The 19,369-nt window shown below is 41.6% G+C and overlaps 1 protein-coding gene across 1 annotated transcript in view; it reads right to left on the bottom strand.

Moving 5' to 3' along the window:
• Positions 1-18,683, bottom strand: part of DENND4C (DENN domain containing 4C) — a 44,748-nt gene extending 26,065 nt beyond the window's left edge. The window contains exons 1-3 of the mRNA XM_053465898.1: positions 18,539-18,683; positions 6,310-6,630; positions 1,067-1,319 (exon numbers count right to left, since the gene is read on the bottom strand). Of these exons, the coding sequence (XP_053321873.1) occupies positions 1,067-1,319; positions 6,310-6,614 (558 nt within the window). The 5' untranslated portion in view covers positions 6,615-6,630; positions 18,539-18,683. The remainder of the gene's footprint in view (positions 1-1,066; positions 1,320-6,309; positions 6,631-18,538) is intronic.
• Positions 18,684-19,369: the final 686 nt, after the last annotated feature.

Raw genomic sequence — 19,369 nt, 5'->3', positions numbered from 1 at the left:
CCGCAGCGGTGCAGGGGACCTGCATCCTACTGTCTGATACGCTCAGACAGCCTCCCATGCCGGCACTTCCCACGGGGGGAGTACTGGCACGGGAGGTTGTCTAAGCGCATCGCACGGACGTTCACCGGCAGCGGCGATGCGCCGTTGCCGGTGAACGTCCACACGATGCATTTTAACCCCCCCGACTTACCAGGGCAGACTCCCGGGTGTCTTGCAGGGCCGGCGGAAGACACCTACGCAATACGCGTATACAACTTCCGGTGCCGGTACTTCCGCTGAGTGCCGGGAGTTGTATACACGATGTGCATAGATGTTCCCCTCCGGCCCCGTAAGACACCCGGGAGTCTACTCTGGTAAGTTGGGGGGGAGGACAGAGTGGCAGCATATCTCGGGGGGGGGGACAGAGTGGCAGCGTATCTCGAGGGGGGAGGACAGAGTGGCAGCATATCTCGGGGGGGACAGAGTGGCAGCATATCTCGGGGGGGGAGAGGACAGAGTGGCAGCGTATCTCGAGGGGGGGGGGACAGAGTGGCAGCATATCTCGGGGGGGGGGAGGGACAGAGTGGCAGCATGTCTTTTGGTGCTTTTTTAAAGAAAAAAACTTTTTCTTTAAAAAAGCACCAAACTTTTAGGGTGCGGCCTATATACGGGGGCGGCCTATATCCGAGCCAATACGGTATATATATTGTATGTTTATAAAATATTTCATTTTTTTCTTTTTAAGAGGGGGGGTCTATTTTTGGTTTCGGCCAAGTGTATCCTGAAAAGAATCGATATCTATGGGAAAGGCAACCCTGGCATAATTCATACACACTGAAAGCTGGCAGGTCAATTACATTTGCCTCGTTATAACAATTGTAAGGGACATCACATGCACTTTAATGCATATCAGGGAGCGGGGCTATGTAGCCGTTTTCATTTTGCTTTGCATGTTAAAGAATGCATTCTTAATTTGTGGGGCTGCACAGGATGCTCAACCGACCCTTTTAACTAAATGTACATTCAGGCCAAGATTCACTTAATAATCTTACCAACGTATGTCACCTGAAAGCAAGCCTCTACTCACCAGGCCACAGTTGAGGTTTTTGTCCACCTTGCAGAAGGTGTGGGGTGGCGTCTCCCCCTTGTTAGCGATGATCACACAGATATCGGTCACAGCCAAAGAGTTCTGTGTACGGACCTTATTCGCCCGCCGGCAAGTGATAAATATCCGTGAAGAATTGGTCGAGCTGTTGTTGACATTTGCACATCGCCCATATGGAGTAGCAACAATCGTCTCACAGCCGGGCTTTAAACGCTCCTTCCCTTCATATAACACACTGCAAAATAGTAAAAGACGACAACTGTATATTTGGGGGGCAAAAATAAAATTTAGTGTTATTACTTGGCTTGGAAGTAGTAGGGTGATTTCCCTGGCCTACGTTTTGAACTGCTTCTATCTTGTATTCTACCAAAACTACTTCAATCCACATTTTTCCCATTCTTTCCTGACTTCTGCAGCCCGAGATAAGTCTCAATCCTACAGTGACTTTACTATCTTCTTCAACTGAGTGCCAATATCTGTGTCTGTGTGATAATAAAAAGTGCCACAGTCTAAAACAAAAGATTCTACCCTACGCAAAAATACATAGTACCACAGTGATATACAGGCTGAAGAAAGACACATCAATTCCATCCTTGCTGCTGATCCAGAAGAAGACAACCCCCACCCCCAAATATGAAGGGATTTACAATTGTGCTTCATAAAGATGGGAATTCCTTCTTGACTTCAAAATGGCAATCATATTTTTCACTGGATCAACAAACTATAATGAACCATGTCCTTTTAACCAGCTGTATTCCTGTATAGTCTCCATTTTGGACAATATATTGCCGGCCCGTGCAACACTGTAGCCAAGTTTATCGTCTACAATGATTCCAAAGTTATTCTTATTTAAGGATTTCCATAACACAACCTCAAAGAGTATTTGCACATTTTTTCCTTTCCCAAAGTGCATAACTTTGCATTTGTCAACATTAAGTCTGCCACTTGGTTGCGTGTGCTCCAATTTGTCCACATTTCCTTGCAGGGAAGTAATGTGTAGTTGAGACCGTATTACAAACACATATACACACATATCAGAATGGATCAGTAACATTTAAACAACAATTTTACCAATCTCCTTCAACAGTTTTCTCTGTTAAGAAATGTCGATGCCATATTTTTATTTATTGAATTTTCACAGACAAAAATCATGTCATTTTTGCATGTAAAAAGCTATATTCGAGTAACCAATGGATTGGATAGAAAGATGGATATTGGCATATTAGAGAAAGAGAAAATTAAGTATCTGGAAAAGGCGATTCCTTTTCTTTGGCCAAATCAGAAAGAGTTACATATGCTTTTAGGACCTCAGAGGACTCTTCTTCCATCTGAACAAGAGACCTCTGAGGTCCCACAAGCTTTTGTAACAATAAATTTTTTATGCTGGCCCGAGAAAAGGTATCAGATTTGATAAGACTCCAGATTGGAGGAAAAAGTAGCCAAAATTTGTTTGCTTTACTCTTACTAGAAGCACCTCAACTTTGCCTCCAGGTTGGATATATATGTAAAGGGATATCCCACCATTTCTCTCATAACTAGCATCCGATTAGACATTCATCTTTAAATATTGCGCTGTTTTCTTTCTTAAACCAGCTTTAGTTTTTTTGCATTATATAATGTTTTCAGGCAGCTGGATATTAGCCAATTTTAAGGGTTCTTGCTCTGTTATCTTAGCCCAATCTGCTACACAAACCCCAATGACTGCTCATTATAAAGCTCAGGTGTGGATTGGTAATATCCCTCGTTCAATATAATCCTCAGGTGTGATTTAACCCCTTACTGCTATGCTCACACCTCATGTGTTCTGCTTCATGCATTGCACAGAAGTAAACCAAAATGAAAGGGCTTGAAACTATTCTATAACGGAGGTGCTTTCATTTTTCACTATATGGTGCACAGGCAAAAGCGACCAGCTAACAGGGTTTTAAACAAGCGACAACTCCTTTTCAAGTGGATTTAATGCAATAAAAAAATAAAAAGCATCAAGGAAGTCTTTATGTCAGACCACAAACCTTCAGCACATGAGATCTGAACCTGCTGAACCTGGAAAACAGTTTATCGACTTGCTATACGTTGTATAATTGTGACGAGCGCGGTGCAAGGACAGGTGTGCGAAGACACCTTAGCCTGTGGCACCAAGTGACACCTGTGTCACGGACCTTCCCTGATAACACGGCAGTCAATCACAGCAGGCTTGCTCGAGTTAGAACCCTGTCTCTCTCAAATAAGAGTTAACAAAAAATGCGTAGGAAGAATTGGCAGGAAACCAAGGAAAGTCTCTGCCCCACGCTAGGTTTCCAGGAAACAAGGGTCACAGGGTCCCCTCGCTCGCAGCAGGTGCGCACCTCATTACTCTGTACAGGAGCCGCAGAGCTGGCAGGATATGGGAACGGCCGCGTGCCCATCCGTTTAGGAAAAACACACAAAAGCTAAGCCCTGGCAGCTAAGAGTAATCATCCTCCTGCCTTGTGTTCCTTCAGAGTAAACACCACCTCGGGTACCTGAAAACGTCCAACAGCTTTAAAGAGCATCGCAGGGCGTAGCAGTCTAAAAGGGCTGGGCGACTTGAACACCTCAAAAGTATGGAACACCATTGTTTCCATTCAAATAATAAAAAAAAAAGTTCTTTGTAAATAGCAATACGCATAATGACTGACACATGGGTCTGCATATCTTACTTGCTCTTCCAAACAGCCGTACCCAAATTCTTACTTATACAAGTAATTTCTCCTATGATGAGCTGTAGTATTTCCATGAGAGGAACAATACTTATTATATATTATATATACATACACACACACACACGCATACATATACACAAACCTACACAGAAACAGTAAATAGTACAGTAGTAATAATGCAAAGTTTTTTTGCATTTTGTTATGGTTGTGCTAATCTTATTTCCACAATAAACACTCTGGAAATATAAAATCACCATTTACTTGTGTACGACGTCCTATAATTATGTCAGAACTGTGATGTCATGTTAATTGTGCTTTTGTTATGGGTGAGCTTCTGAAGATGTTCTCAAAGATATGCACACGTCTGGTGGGAACGCAGATATCGTATTTATCTCTAGACAGATGCTCCTAACGAAATACAGGCATGCTATCGTTTAATGCCTTCTAGGCAGAATTACAGTTCAAAACTACAAAAGCCGCACAAGATGCAATTATTTAAGGAAATACAAAATGATAGTTAGGCCAGTTGTGTGGTAATAGCCCTATAATATTTCTGACTAGTTAATTAGGATAGAACTTTGAAACTAGTTGAGGATAAGGTTTTTATTCCTCTCTGCGAGGCGATGATACGTGTATGTGCTGTGTTCTGGACATAGATTACTGGGACATTATGCCCCCAACATAATGTCCCAGTAATGAGCTGCCAACGGAAATAGGCTGTGATAAAGGAAGTGATGCACTGAAAGCCAGCGTACTGGTACAGTTCTTTCCACAGGAAATTAAAGTCTTCACCTTTTTGGTCTGTACTCACAAATATAGACGAACTACATATTAATGGCTATGTATTTCGAATGTGATGTCATTAAAGTCCCTTTTGGTGTCCCAATACTTTTGCCCATATAGTGTACTTCAATCAGACAGCATGTTTTAGCAGCCAGTATAGCCACAGAAGGTGTAACAAATCTTTAGTGAGCTGCGGCATTACGGGAGAAACATATCTTGGCCGCTGACTGCATATTACGGCACTCTTAGAGTCCACACTGTCACCTAAGCAAATAACCTGGTCATTTTCTCCAAAGTACTTGCATGCGGTATAGAACCCTAGCGCGTTAAGTGCTTAGAAGATCTGCATCAAGACATGTTTACAAGATCACAGCCCATATTTCACAATTATATTGGACATACTTGGACGGTGGGTAGAAATATTTTGCAATATTTTTAAATAAATTTGTCAACTGTTTATTTCATAGCTCTCCTCTAGATATACTTTTATTGCTATACAAACTGAAGCTTCCTTGGACAAATCATGCAGTATTACATCTGGCTGTAGGAATGTGGTGCTTCCAAGCACTACTTAAGTCCTCAAAACGTGCCAAATGTTGCAATCCAAGCACCAGTGCCTGTTACACAGACACAACTTTATCTACCAACACTTATCCCATATACAGGAGAATGGAGCGTGTAACTGGAACCAGGGGGTCTAGCTGGACGTCCCTGGCCATTGTTGCCGCCTTCCTCGTAGAGAAGGTCACCTACAAGATAGGTAGCCGCTCCAGTCCTCAGACAAAAGGTGTTCCTACAGGTGGTCTGTACCACCAGTCGTGACATGACACACCAGTCAGGATACAAGAGAACACACTTTATTGGGACAGGACATGGTTTAGATAACAGTTGTAGCAGGAGAAAGGGAGTTGACTTAGGCAGGAAACAGGAAAGGATTAACATAATTAACACAACATACTAGCAAGGTATTATGCAGACAACATCGGCAGCAGGTTAATCTCACATTCAACATTGGCAAAAGCATAACAGAGGTGAAGGGATTACATTTTAATTGCATTCCCATTAATTTCCATTAAATGGGGGTCCAGCATCTGTCACAGGCAGGTATGTTCCTTAGCAATTGCTTTTCCCCTCTATTCATTAACTCACTAGTAGACAGTGGTACTGGTACTTAACCTATCCATTGTTGCTCATTATTAGGTTGCATAGTAAAGTTTGAGAAAGGAGAAGAAAAGTCCTTTTGAATCGAATCTATCCAAGATTGAGCTGTATCTTTCACGTACCGCCCACATGGTTAAAAATCCACAATAAAGCAAACATCTATTACTCCTTCTGCATTCTTGTCCTTAAAAAACATTGGGAGTTACTGATAATAAACTATGATAATGGAGCAGCTTTTCCATCAAGAAAAAAATGCTTCCGTATCAGTAAGACTCCTTTTATCACTTGGCTCTGGAAAAATACACATAGGGAGCAGTTATACACCGTATGTATTTTCTATTTTGTACCAGCAATCGTGATTTGGAATGTGTAGCTGACACTAAAGCTGGCATGGCCATACTAAGACGGACAACAGACTCATGTGTTGATAACTAAAGCAAGTAATTTTATTTTGACACGTAACAATATAGAACACTGGCAATCAAGACTGACGACTACAGCCCAAGCAATCTTACTGAAAGAAAGAGTGGGAGAATCGATTCTGGACACTTAATATTACATAAAAGGAAAGAAACATAGCAAAAGGAGAGAGGAACTCACCCAATATCTATCAGGGGTACCTTCCCTCTTTCACGCTTGTAACAGAGGTACAGCTCTGGGCTTTTCAAGCTTCCATGGTTGAGATTAGCTTGGAGGCCACTTTGTGTGACTTCGATACACGTATAACCCTCTGGCACAGTCTCTCCAGCTGTTTTATTGATGACGGCAATGTCAGTAATCGGAGCTTTGGGGCCTGCTGTCTTAGTTTCCATGCGACCTGTGTCATGGTCCAGGAGTTTTGAAGTATCAGTCAGTCCTGCGACCACAAAGTAGTCAGCAACCCGATGGCCTTGGTCTTCCATCATGTCTGCAGCAGGCCACCTAAAACACAAAACATTCATTTAGCTATTTTTCTGCTTTGAAAGAAAAGCTATAGGCGCAGTCCCAATAAAATGTACACGTATCAAGTAACATCACAGACAACAATACAGACATGAACATCACAGGTACAAAAACACGTGGTGTTGTGGCTTCCCATTTTTATGCATAGGACTATGTTTCTGTTTACACCTCTATGTGCTCAAAACCATGCGCGAGTTTGCAAGCGTTACATGTAGATGTTACACAGAATGTGTGTTTGCCTGAAACTGTAAACTTCGTTACCCATATAAATGTAGAATTGTGTCATTCAAGGGGCAACAGGGCTTAATTATGAACAACTCATATGTATAACACATTGAAAGACATCTGAGTAAGGATGCTGCTTACGCTCTGAGCCAAGAGGTTTAAGAAATGATGGCCATTTTAAAATCTGTTTATCCCGGAGATCCAGCAGTATTTGAGAAAACAGAGTGCAGCAAAGATGGAAGACATGCTAGTATTTCTAGTGAAGTAATGCTGTCAAGCCTGTAGCAAAATTCCCCACTGCTGGGTATTGAGGGAGCTGATGTACCTCGCCGCGGCCGGTGAGGAGAATGGTGGGATCAGCATAGATGAGCAAATGGCTAAACCACAACATGCTAAAAGTTGCTTAACACGAAGCAGTTTAAAGACTGAGGTAGCCCGATGTATCTGCTGGCAAATGCAAAAAGCTCGTTAGACAATGCTCATGACTAGGCAATAAAATTAAATGGTTATACACTTTTTAGGAAGGACAAAGTAAATAGGAAAGTGGGGAGGGGGTATGCTGTTTTGTGTGACAATAAGAGGAGACACCAACTAGAAAGGTCACCTGTCGGGATCTGGTGAGAACTATACATATAAACGTTTGATGAATATCCCAGAAAGACAGCATTTGGGGAACAGATACCAAAACATGGTGACACGAGATTAATTCACAAAAGCAAACTAGCAGAGACTCCAGCAAAACCCTGAATTTGAGGAAGGCCAACGTTAGAAGATTAAGAGCATCCCTGGAGCTAACTGACTGGGATAAAACACAGAAGGTAAGTGGAACATTCAAACTAACAAAATAACGAAATACATTTCTAAACAAAAGAAGCAAATTAAAACCAATGTGGCTTAATAGATAAGTCAGTCAAGAAATAAGGGAAAACTGAATGGCATTTAAAGTACATAAATCAATGGGATAATCAGCATCATTTATGAAATACAAGGATTACAAAAGGGCAATCAAATTGGCTAAAGCAGATAACGAGAAACTTATAGCCCATGACAAACGCAAAGCTAAGCAAGCAAGCAAACTGTTGGCCCATGAAGTCTGGAACGGGTAAGTTGTTTCCTGAAGATCGGGAAGCAGAAGTTTAAAATCAGTTTTCATCTCTTTGTATACCAAGAACCACCAACGCTTGCAGGCAAACAAATAATTGCTACAAACAACTTGCGACAATCATGTGATTGGCTGACACAGGACAAGGTGATAAAGGATGCTACAAAAGCAGATAAAGCCCCAGGGCCAGATGGTATACATCCTTGGGTGCCCTTAGGGAAAATCAGCCAAGAAATAGCCAGACCACTGCTCTTTATTTTCATGGATTCTCTCGTCCGATATGCTGCCAAAAGACTGGCACAAAGCAAAAGTACTACCAATATTCAAAAGGGATGAAAAACTCAACCAGCGGACTAGAGACCCGTGAGCCTGACATCTGCGGTGGGGAAATAATTTGAAAGCTTTCTAAGGGATCATTTTCAGCAATACACTTGGCCCGATAACATTAGTAAGAGACCACGCAGTTTTATGAACGTCAGATTGTGTCACAATAAACTAACTGAATCCTACGAAGAAGTGAGCAAAAATACAGAGCAGGGTCTTTCAGTAGATTCAGTAGGTTTATTCGCATTTTGCTAAATTTGATACAGTTCCGCATAAACTGTACAAATCAAAAGATATAGGGGACTTAGGTGACATTTTAGCACCTGGATTGAAGACAGGTTTAAAGATAGCGTTCAGAATGTTTTTTGTTAATGGAAAAATCTCCAACTGGACCAAAAGCGGTATATTAAGTTCCTCAGGGTTCTGTCTTAGGTCCACTTTTTTGTATTACTTAGGTAAGGTAATACAATCTGATCTAGATGTTACTAGCAGATTTGGTCAATTGGAACACTGGGGGAATCAACTGGCAGATCTCATGTTGACAAGTGCAAGGTTATGCACTTTGGAAAAAGAAATAAACGTCTAAATTCTACACATTACCGTATAACGTTTGTGTTCAAAAAGTTACTGAAGAAAAAGGAAATAATTGCAGACAAACTTAGCAACAGTGTTCAATAGCAGCCGCTGTAGGGGCCAGTAAGATATTGGCTTGTATAAAAAGAGGTATTGAAAAAAGTGCAGAAGTGAGCTATAAAGTTAAGAAAGGCTAGGGGAGTTGAATTGGTTTACATTACAAAAAGGCAGCTTATGTACAAATACAAATGCTCTGAAGACCTGTTCATTAACTGGACTGTACAAAGAAAAAGAGATCGCCCATTCTAGAAGAAAGAAATGTTCACTTTGAGTTGAGAAAAGGGCTCTTTAATTCCATGTCTTTGTTTTTGCTGTAAATACCCACAGGCTTTGTGATATCAAATTTAACAGATGCCTTTGCATATGGGCTAGATTATTTTAGAACAATGAACATACAGGAATATAGTTGGTTAAATCCTCTTTTTAGGGCACGATTAGAAATCACTTTTTTGCCTTCTTTTGGATCAGCAGCAAGGTTGGACATGTGTATTTTTTCAGCCTAAATCACTACGCAACACCACCACCATCCTTACAAGCACCAAACATTACTGGCGAGAGCCCTTAAGAGGCTTCAACAGCACTTCCAAAGTAACAATTACAAGCAAACTTCTACACATCGGCTGATGTCACTTCATTTAATGAATACAGCGCAGCTTATCTGCTTCTTTAAAAGTCGTTGATAGGTAGCCAACAGTACAGGGGGAACTTAAACTGTGTGGGGATGGCTATGCACATAGCTACAGTTTTAGAGACTTTTTCAGTTGATGAATAGCTGAAATGTTGAATGGAGCACTCCAGAGAAAGACAAGCAGCGATGGTGCACTGGGTACAGAACAAACAAAATGTCCTCAGAACAGTGTACCCTGCCTCAGGCTGGGTTAATGCATTTCAGACTGTCAAATCTGACAAAACATTTATCAGAGAATATACAATACAACGGTCTTCACAACACCACATCATGGCAAAAGCTGGAAAATAACGTAGACTTACCAATGAAGTTTTATTAAAAAAAAAAATGTTTACTCCGAACAATGAGGAACCTGCAGCTTGTTGTTACTGTGCCTTCATAACAGCCCACAGTTTATCACCATTTACATTTCTCCTTTTGGACTACAGGATAATTAAGAAACACATAGAACTTAGCCCCGCTGTAAAACATTGCCATTAAACTGCAACTGAGGTCATAAGAGGTTCATTCCTCCGATATACAGATGGCTTTTTTGGAATAAAAAGTAGAAAAAAAGTTTGAAATAACAAACATGAATATACAAATGTGCATTCATACTCCTATAAAGGATTCCACGATGTTCCATTTGTATATTACAAAGCGAACTGCTGGACTCGGGGACAAAGGAGAGATGCTACATTATACAACCTTCAGCAAACTGGCCGTAATTATTGCAGGGAGAGCTGTTTGAAAATGAAACTGAAATGAAAACTAACAAATCTATAAAAAAAAAACAAAAAAAAAACACCAGAGTAAAGCTTCCGAAGGCCGATACTATGACTTCTTCTTGTTCATTCCTCAGGTAATTTAAATGTTCTGGAGATATTTGGTTTACATGAAAGGGATTGCTTTAGTCCATGGGGGAGTGTTGGCTAAATCTATGTATCAATTTCCTGTGACAGGATTGATAGACTTACATTAATCCATTTGTGTTTACCCAAAATCCAGCATACACAAGCTTTGTTAAACTTGGCAGAAGAGTAGAAGGAAAGGTCAGTGACCTGTTACATGTGACAGCATTAGAAGTACCCTAAACACGACATTATGCTAACTCAATGTATTGTAAACAGCAAGCTAATGACTCTGAGCACTTGCATAGAAACAGATAAATCTCATGTCCTTTACAAGTATAATAACCTAAGACACAGAAAACAGCACATTTCCCATTTGTACAGTATTATCGGCACGGCCAAATCCGGCTTCTATAACCACTCAGTGACCAACTTCCCCCATTATACCTGTAATACCTGTTATGGGAACTCCCCGGGGGACTGGGAACTACCGGATTAGAGGGACACTCCTGCCATCAGATGCACTTTAATGCACAGGATAGCCGTGTTGCCTCATTAGTTGTTTGTGTTGTACATTTTGTAAACGCATGGGGTGATTCTGCAGAACCCCCCCCCCCCCCATATGCATGTCTCTTTACCCATCTCCAGCACAGCATTTAGATGGAGATAGGTACAGTCAAACACATCTCCCGGCACATGATGTACTACTCACCTACGGTCAGCTTCAGAACTGGCTGGGAAAATGCTATAAGTGGGGTCTGTTTAGTCACTCCATGCACATACGTGGAAAGTGCTCCCCACAGAGGATAAGGGCAGCTTCAAGCAGCCAATTAGTGGCAAGACATGCTGGACCATGGAGGATAAGTGCAGCTTCTGCAGCAGGGCAGCCTCTTGTGTGTTGGGAAAGAAGAATGCATTTTAATGTACTCACAGAGCGAGGGTTATTTGGAGAGTACTTTCATATGCATTCTTCTATAAAAACGGTGGAATATTTGCCAGCCATGAAACACTGGACTACCATAAGATTTATCACATAAGAGTAGCTTCTAGTTTGCTTATCCAACAGATCTTCCATCACGAGATAAAAAAAACACTCAATCCTTTGACAAACCTGGCATTCAAAGAGATTTTCAGGCAAACACGACACAGAAGCTTCAGACACAGATAATAAATCCCCCCCAAAATCCCAAAACTACAGAAATACCCAAGCAAGCTTTGCTTTAATGTCGATAAAGAATCAGCTTTATGGAGTATATTGTAATTTTCTTTATTTAGTTCATCTTTAAATTATTTATTGGGCAGGATAACCAATGAGAACTATAACTAGTTGTTTTCAGACTATATTATGGTTAAGTATCAATAAACTCCTGCTTTGCATTTGTCCTGTTGGGATTCACGTGCAACCAATCACAGTCAACTTGTGGCATTCAGCAGTAGCTTATTTACAATTTTGCATGGCAAACAAACAAAAAAAGACCGGTCCCACAATCTCCCCAACAGTAAGCGATTTCTACTGGCCTACTAGACCGGACTAGGTTAACATTATGCAGTTGTGGCATTTCCTTTGGAAGAGGGAGAACTTGTCTGAAAGACCCATTGTTACGAGGAACATCTGCTGTCCTAGTTAGTACACTAGCTTCTGCAAATGTACTATTTTTCACACAGTCGCAGCTGTAGGATAGACTCATCTCATTTCGTCTCCCCGTGATTCACCCTGAGAACTGCTGTGCTTGCTGCACATGTAATATCCCTGATTATACACGCTGCCATAAACAAAGCTTCCAGCGCCACTTACTACTCTCATATCATGCTCATGAAATCCTATTAAAATAAAGTAATGTGTTGATACCAGACCGGGCATGCTAAATATTTCCTTTAAAAGCTGTAAAACTGACCAATGACATGTGTGTGCATTTATCAGGGGCTTTCTTGCCAAAGGATAATAATGTTTTGCTTCTTAGAACTGAATGCCAACACACAGTTCTACTGCTGTAATAATGTTAAGCAATTTAACCCTATTTAACTGCATGCAAATCAGCACATGGCTTTGTTCCTCGAGTTACCCAGTCTTATTTAAGTCCTCCCTCAGATGAATCTACTGAAAGCGGGGAGCATTCTCCAGTACACTTCTTTTGCATACACCTAGTAGAACTCCCATTGAGTCAATAGGAAGAGAGATGCCATTACAACCAACGGGAAGAGAAGCATCACATGTTTCATATCTGAACATTGATAATTTGCTATCATCCATGCTGTTGGCTGCTGCTCCAATTGCTTCATTTGAGTCCTCTTTCTGATCCCTTAACCTAGACTTTTGTGAGTTTATATGTAAAATTCAATCACTGGACTACCAACATTTAGATGTCCATTTTTCCCCCATGTCTTAATTACACAAACTCAGCTAAATAAACTCAATGGTTTTAATCTAAGACTACAGTTAGTTATGTGTTTAGAAAGTGTTTTTAAAAGGCATCCTCTTACTCTCTGGCACACCAAACTGTGTAGGAACAAACAGATGGCCTTGTGTATTAAACTCAGGTGACACATTGCCCTCAGTTCCTCGTGTTCACCGTCTCACAATGGAAAGCACAAAACAGAACTTGCTGAACCTGTTATATGGAGGTCTAAAATCTGCTGATCCATTCTCATTTAAGTGGCTCATTGTCATTTTCCCTAGAGAATTTGATATAACACATAAACAGACATTAGCCTCATCGAAATGAAGACTTTTTTAAATTTAAGTATATAACCTGGCTACTACACCAATTCTTCCCAAGTTTGGTCTAAAGGCTGCCTTGTACAACGGGCAATTACTTTCAAGGGATCCATGTATAAAGTGGATATAGAGGCAAAAGGTGATCATTGTTGACCTTATTTGCATGCGCCTACCCAGAATCCCTTGTGGTTGTGGCTGCATCAAGACATTTCTGAGGAAAAAACAAGCCTTCTGGCTTGTCTGGTGTCTGTAGATGAGTGTTTAATCTACTACCCCCTTTAATATAAATATGAATATATATTTTTTTTTTACATGTTACATTTGTTTGCTTGTTTGTTTAAATCTGCACACTTTACAAGGCCCAGTTCAGACCACACAGGTGGCAAAGTTAGATGCCAAGAAAGTGCAGCTGAGGATATTGTACACGTTCCAGCATGACATCCATATAACATTAAAGAGCTAAACAGATGTACAAAGCATGCTGTATACGTACAATTATCCATATGCAGACCAAGCATTAAATAATGCGGAATAACACGGTAAGCGCTGGTATTCCATTTACGCACATTGGGCTAGGTAGTGCGTAGCACAGAACTTCCATAAAACTCTAATGGAGGAATTCAACTATAATAGCCATTGTTTAAAAAGTGGCTTTAAAGGACGAGAAGAAATAAACAGATCGCAGGGGACTTGACATGATGCCAAGATGTGGATATCAAAAGGAAACACGGGGGATTAGTAAGAGAAGGAAACAAAGATAGTGGTCATGTTTACTACTGAAATAGAATGGTTGAGATAGAAAAAAAACTCCTTTGGAAGAATAAATACAAGGGGATATTTGCCGGTGGTCTTAGAAGAAACATAAGTGGATTGTAACAACTGCTAAACATGAGAGAAGAACATCAAATAGGACACTTTGGCAACATGCCTTTTATAGTGAATTGATTGCTGATTGATATACTCTCTTTTTGGTGGAATGGTTGCATTGTTGGTGACATCGGAATCAAACATGGAAGGAGCACATTTACTACGCTACCGCTTTCCAAGTTATTTTCTTTCTTCACTCTGCTGCCTTTGGCATGTGCTATTTTCTTATGAATATATATCGCAATATTGCCTCACTATACACACCACTCTAAATGGATAAAGAAAAAGTAGAAGAAAATGTCCAGCACTACGCATTCTATAAAATAATCACCAAACGATAATTGTTATGACACCATGACTCAGTTACTTACCATACAGAAAACATCTGTAGTTGTATTAAGAGGTATTGATCAGACAATTATCAGTCATGTTTCAGTATTCTTTACAGCGTTTGTATTCCGCTAAACGGCTTAATCCACTCGCACTTATGCTTTTAAATATACGGCAAGCTTTCTGTGTTAGAATGTGTGCTTCCGGAAGAAATAAAAGCCAAAGCTTGGATTGGCGTGTATTAGCACCAGGCCCGGGTGTTGAAACACACGTATACACCTGTCAGAGGAATAAAATATTAGCGGGCCATTAAAGCTCTTAGTGTTGCTCTTATTTCAGCCTCGTCTTCCTGTGCTTTACACAATATAAAGCATTGTAGCTGGTAACCATATATTACATTCTCCTTCACACCTCCAGCCGTTAATCAGAGAGACGCCTGGTTAATCATTAAGCAGTCTCTGTACGATTTATCATCATCTATGGGAGGGGAGCGGAGATTGCAGAGCTGATCGCGCCTTCCTCTTGTATTTACAGCGCAGGTTTAAGAACCAAGCCTGAGCGTCAGATAAATGGAGTGCTATACCTCCTACGGGCTTTACATTCTAGGGCAAGTGGAGCGGTTTAGGATTCTATTATACCACTTCGCTTTCATCCACCCAAACCAGAATGAAGAGGATAGCAAACTATTGGATTTTAAGGATTTCCTAAATAATGGAGAATGGAAAAAATGGCCTTAAATATTAGAGCTATTTACCATTTTAATCGTGGATTTATGCAGTGCCCCCACAAAAGTAGAATTTCCAACTAAGACAAACCAATACACAGGTAAAGAAGGGCCCGCTCCAAGCATACAATCAGTTCCATTCCGTTCCAAAGGGAGAAAGAAGCAAGCTTACTTAATTTATCTATCTCTGATACGCCTTTGCAAAAAAACTTCTATTCCTTTCTGCAGCGCAGAACTTCCCACAAAGGATACTAACTCCTCGGGTAGGCAGATCCTAATGGGCTGAAATACTACTCTTTAGTGACACACATAGTCAAACGTAAGACCTCACTGACCGCCGTCAGACACTGTGTGCATTATCCAGTTATGACTAGCTGCAGCACAGCGACCGGTAAATATAAATACAAGCATGCCGGGTAAATATAAGTATATAAGGAGGTGCAATGAGGTTCCGGAGTGCGACAGCTGTACAGGTGCAATGAGGTTCTGGAGTGCGCCAGCTGTACAGGTGCAATGAGGTTCTGGAGTGCGCCAGCTGTACAGGTGCAATGAGGTTCCGGAGTGCGACAGCTGTACAGGTGCAATGAGGTTCTGGAGTGCGCCAGCTGTACAGGTGCAATGAGGTTCCGGAGTGTGCCAGCTGTACAGGTGCAATGAGGTTTTGGAGTGTGCCAGCTGTACAGGTGCAATGAGGTTCTGGAGTGTGCCAGCTGTACAGGTGCAATGAGGTTTTGGAGTGTGCCAGCTGTACAGGTGCAATGAGGTTCTGGAGTGTGCCAGCTGCACAGGAGCAATGAGGTTTTGGAGTGTGCCAGCTGTACAGGTGCAATGAGGTTCTGGAGTGTGCCAGCTGCACAGGAGCAATGAGGTTCCGGAGTGTGCCAGCTGTACAGGTGCAATGAGGTTCCGGAGTGTGCCAGCTGTACAGGTGCAATGAGGTTCCGGAGTGTGCCAGCTGTACAGGTGCAATGAGGTTTTGGAGTGTGCCAGCTGTACAGGTGCAATGAGGTTCTGGAGTGTGCCAGCTGCACAGGAGCAATGAGGTTCTGGAGTGTGCCAGCTGCACAGGAGCAATGAGGTTCTGGAGTGTGCCAGCTGTACAGGTACAATGACTACCTTGTGCACACATGCAATATGCAGGTAACGAAGCAGCGTGCTCCTCAGGTACGTATGCACAGGTGTAACAAAATGTACTGTACACGCGCGATACAAGCTTACGCGGAGCTTACCTGCAGTAAATACATTTACAGTTTAAAATCACTGACCGCTGTGATTTCCGGCAGCTGCCGATGTTTTACGTTGTAAGACTGCCCATGTACTTTGTATTGGGCAGTGTAAACCACGTTTCAACAAGAGGTCCCATTTCATAGAGCTATCAGATTTCCCACCATTTCACCGGGTCCAAACACTGCTATCCTTGGGAACATGCACTGCTGTCCAGAAGTTTGGGGAAAACAAAGAAATCTCTAGCTGTGTAACATAATTACAAAGGGTTTTTTTCTAACAATCAATTATCCCTTTAAACTTAAACTTGGATTAGCGAACACAACGTGCCATTGGAACACAGGAGTGATAAAGAGCCTCTGTGCGCCTATGAAGATATTCCATTAAAAACCAGCCACAATAGTCATTTACAACATTAACACCATCTATAACTACTGATCCATTTAATGACATTGTCCTTTCAAAACCAGGGACATTTCTAAGTGACCCTAAACTTTTGAACGGCAGTGGATATATACAGTATATATACACACACATTAAAAGAAAATCCAGCACTTAAACATACTTGAACGCTAACCGCATGGATAATATGTATGTAAAAACGAAGGCACATTTTTCAAGAAAACTAATGAAATCCAGATGGACGAGGATACAACACATTGCTTCTAGAACTAGCGATTGGCAGACATAAAACTAGATCCAAGAAACCTATGTAAATACGGGCGAATACACATTACACAGCACTAACATGTCACTAATATTCTACCTTCAGCGCTAAGATGCACATGATGTCTGTTATTTCACTCACAGAACCTGCCCTCGCAGATGATAGCTGGGTGTATAAAAAGTGTTTTTCCGGGGCAAGTTCTGAAAACCCTATTACCATGGCAACCATAGATGTTCTGGCAGACTGGACCATTCCGTCGCTATGGTAATAAGATCATTGTACTTCATTTCGAGCTGGTTCTGTTTGCAGCACAAGCCGTACGGATGCCCTTTGATGGTATGTTTGCTACGTTTTAGTACGTGTTGCTTGTGGATACTCTAAGATTCTGACGGGGTTTAGGTGACCAAACATATAATATATCAAAACATCCAAGATGTGAAGACTTTCGGACATTTAGTAACAAGAAAGGTCAGAGATCAGGGAGCAGTTTGCGACCACTTCTGCTGGGAGGCTGTTCCATTTACCTACCACACCCACCCCAGCAAAGTAAAACTTCCGAACATCGCATCTAAGCCTCTTGCTTTTAACTAAATAAATTAGATGAAGATGAACCCTTTTTATGTCAGTTCAGGTTCTGTCGTACCTGTTGAATGTATGTGCTGCAAGAAGCACAAGTAGTTGCCGTTATATTAATAAAATATAATATATAAATATAATAAGTATAATAAACCCGATCCAGTACCATAAGTAAAACACAATGACATTATCTATACCACCCTAGCTATTACGATAAACCCGCTGTGTTATTTTAAAAAAGAAACAAAATAAAAATAACAATAATAGTATATTAATAATAAATATAAAATATAAACTAAAAAAAGTATAAAGCATGGAGACGAGCTGACAGCTAATAGAAAGGAGCTTATAGACAGCGCTGTCATAACATTTCCAGACAACATTCCAGGCAACCATAACACACTTGGTGTTTAGAAGCCTTAATGGCATAACAGAGCATAAGTAGCTGGTCCTATTTCCACGCCGCCCGCTCGTAAAAGAGCCCAAGCACCCGGGTACGGTACACTTAACAGCACAGCATGCTCCTTTAACGCCTCGCACAGCACTGTGCACATCACAAATAGCACAACGAGAGGCGACGCGCTCAATGCATGTGATGTTAATGAGTCACGGGTGCAGCGCCGTGCACACCAGGTAACCTGATAACCTGCACTGTGTATACACGCCACTGCACACACCTTTACACACAACGAGCTCACTTCAACCACAGAATATATACACACACTATATATATATATATATATATATATATATATATATACATACACATACATGTACACACACTTCCTGCTGATAAGTATCAGTGCAGCAGAGTTACCCTATCACTCCCACTCCTTACATACAAGCACTTGTTGAACATAGCAGCCCCGGCGCGTACATGTGCCATTCCCCAGCCGACCTGCTGCACATGCCAGTCACCGGGGAGGACATCGCCCCGCACGGTCCGCCACCCCGCCCGGCACCTTGTTATGACTTTCTTACCTGGCAGGCGGAGAGTCCGCTCCCACTTAAGTTACTTAAGTCAAGTGTGCTGGCGAGGCCGGATAACTGCAGGAGAGTCACCAGAAAGATGGCGGCTACACGAATATAAAACTTCTTAGAGCCGACGCAGCGGCCGTGATCCGTACCGCTGGCGCCATGATCTTGACTGGAGACCGGAGAATACTTCCGGGCTTTGCCCCGGTGGTCGCCTCACTGCTGCCCCCTGGCGCCAGATCGCTGGCGCCACAGCACCCTGTCAGCGAGTGACGTCACATGCTTGGAGGTGGCAGTCAGCAGAGGTCGAAACGTTACAAGGCGACTTTTATGTTACTTTTATTTATACATATATAATTACACTTCTAGTTCTCCTAATCTTGGACAATCCTAACATGAATACAAAACCCCCATCGTTATGGGAACTCTAACAAAAAACTTTTTTACTTCTCCCCCTTCCCCCCCAAAAAAAACATGGCATATGAATCTGACAATTAAAAATATTATTTATCAAATTGCTAGAAAAGGAGGAGTAGGAAAAAACTGATTTTTTTCATTTATTCATTTATTGTACTGTTTAATATTTTCCTGATTTGCTCCTTACCCTGCAGATGCCACAGGTCTCCCTCCCTGTTCAATTAGTTAAATGTCCGTACGAGCGACTTTATTCGTCGCTCGTACGGACATTTAACTAATTGAACAGGGAGGGAGACCAGTGGGATGTGCCGGGTAAGTTGCAGCATTGAGGTTTTAAAACCCCAATGCTGCAACTTACCCTGCAGATGCCACTGGTCTCCCTCTCTGTTCAATTAGGTAAATGTCCATACGAGCGACTTT

Source organism: Spea bombifrons, chromosome 1, assembly GCF_027358695.1.
Source record: "Spea bombifrons isolate aSpeBom1 chromosome 1, aSpeBom1.2.pri, whole genome shotgun sequence".
In the NCBI taxonomy this organism is placed as follows: Eukaryota; Metazoa; Chordata; class Amphibia; order Anura; family Pelobatidae; genus Spea; species Spea bombifrons.
The sequence above is the reverse complement of the archived record's forward strand: the minus strand, read 5'-3'. Positions and strand labels throughout refer to the sequence as shown.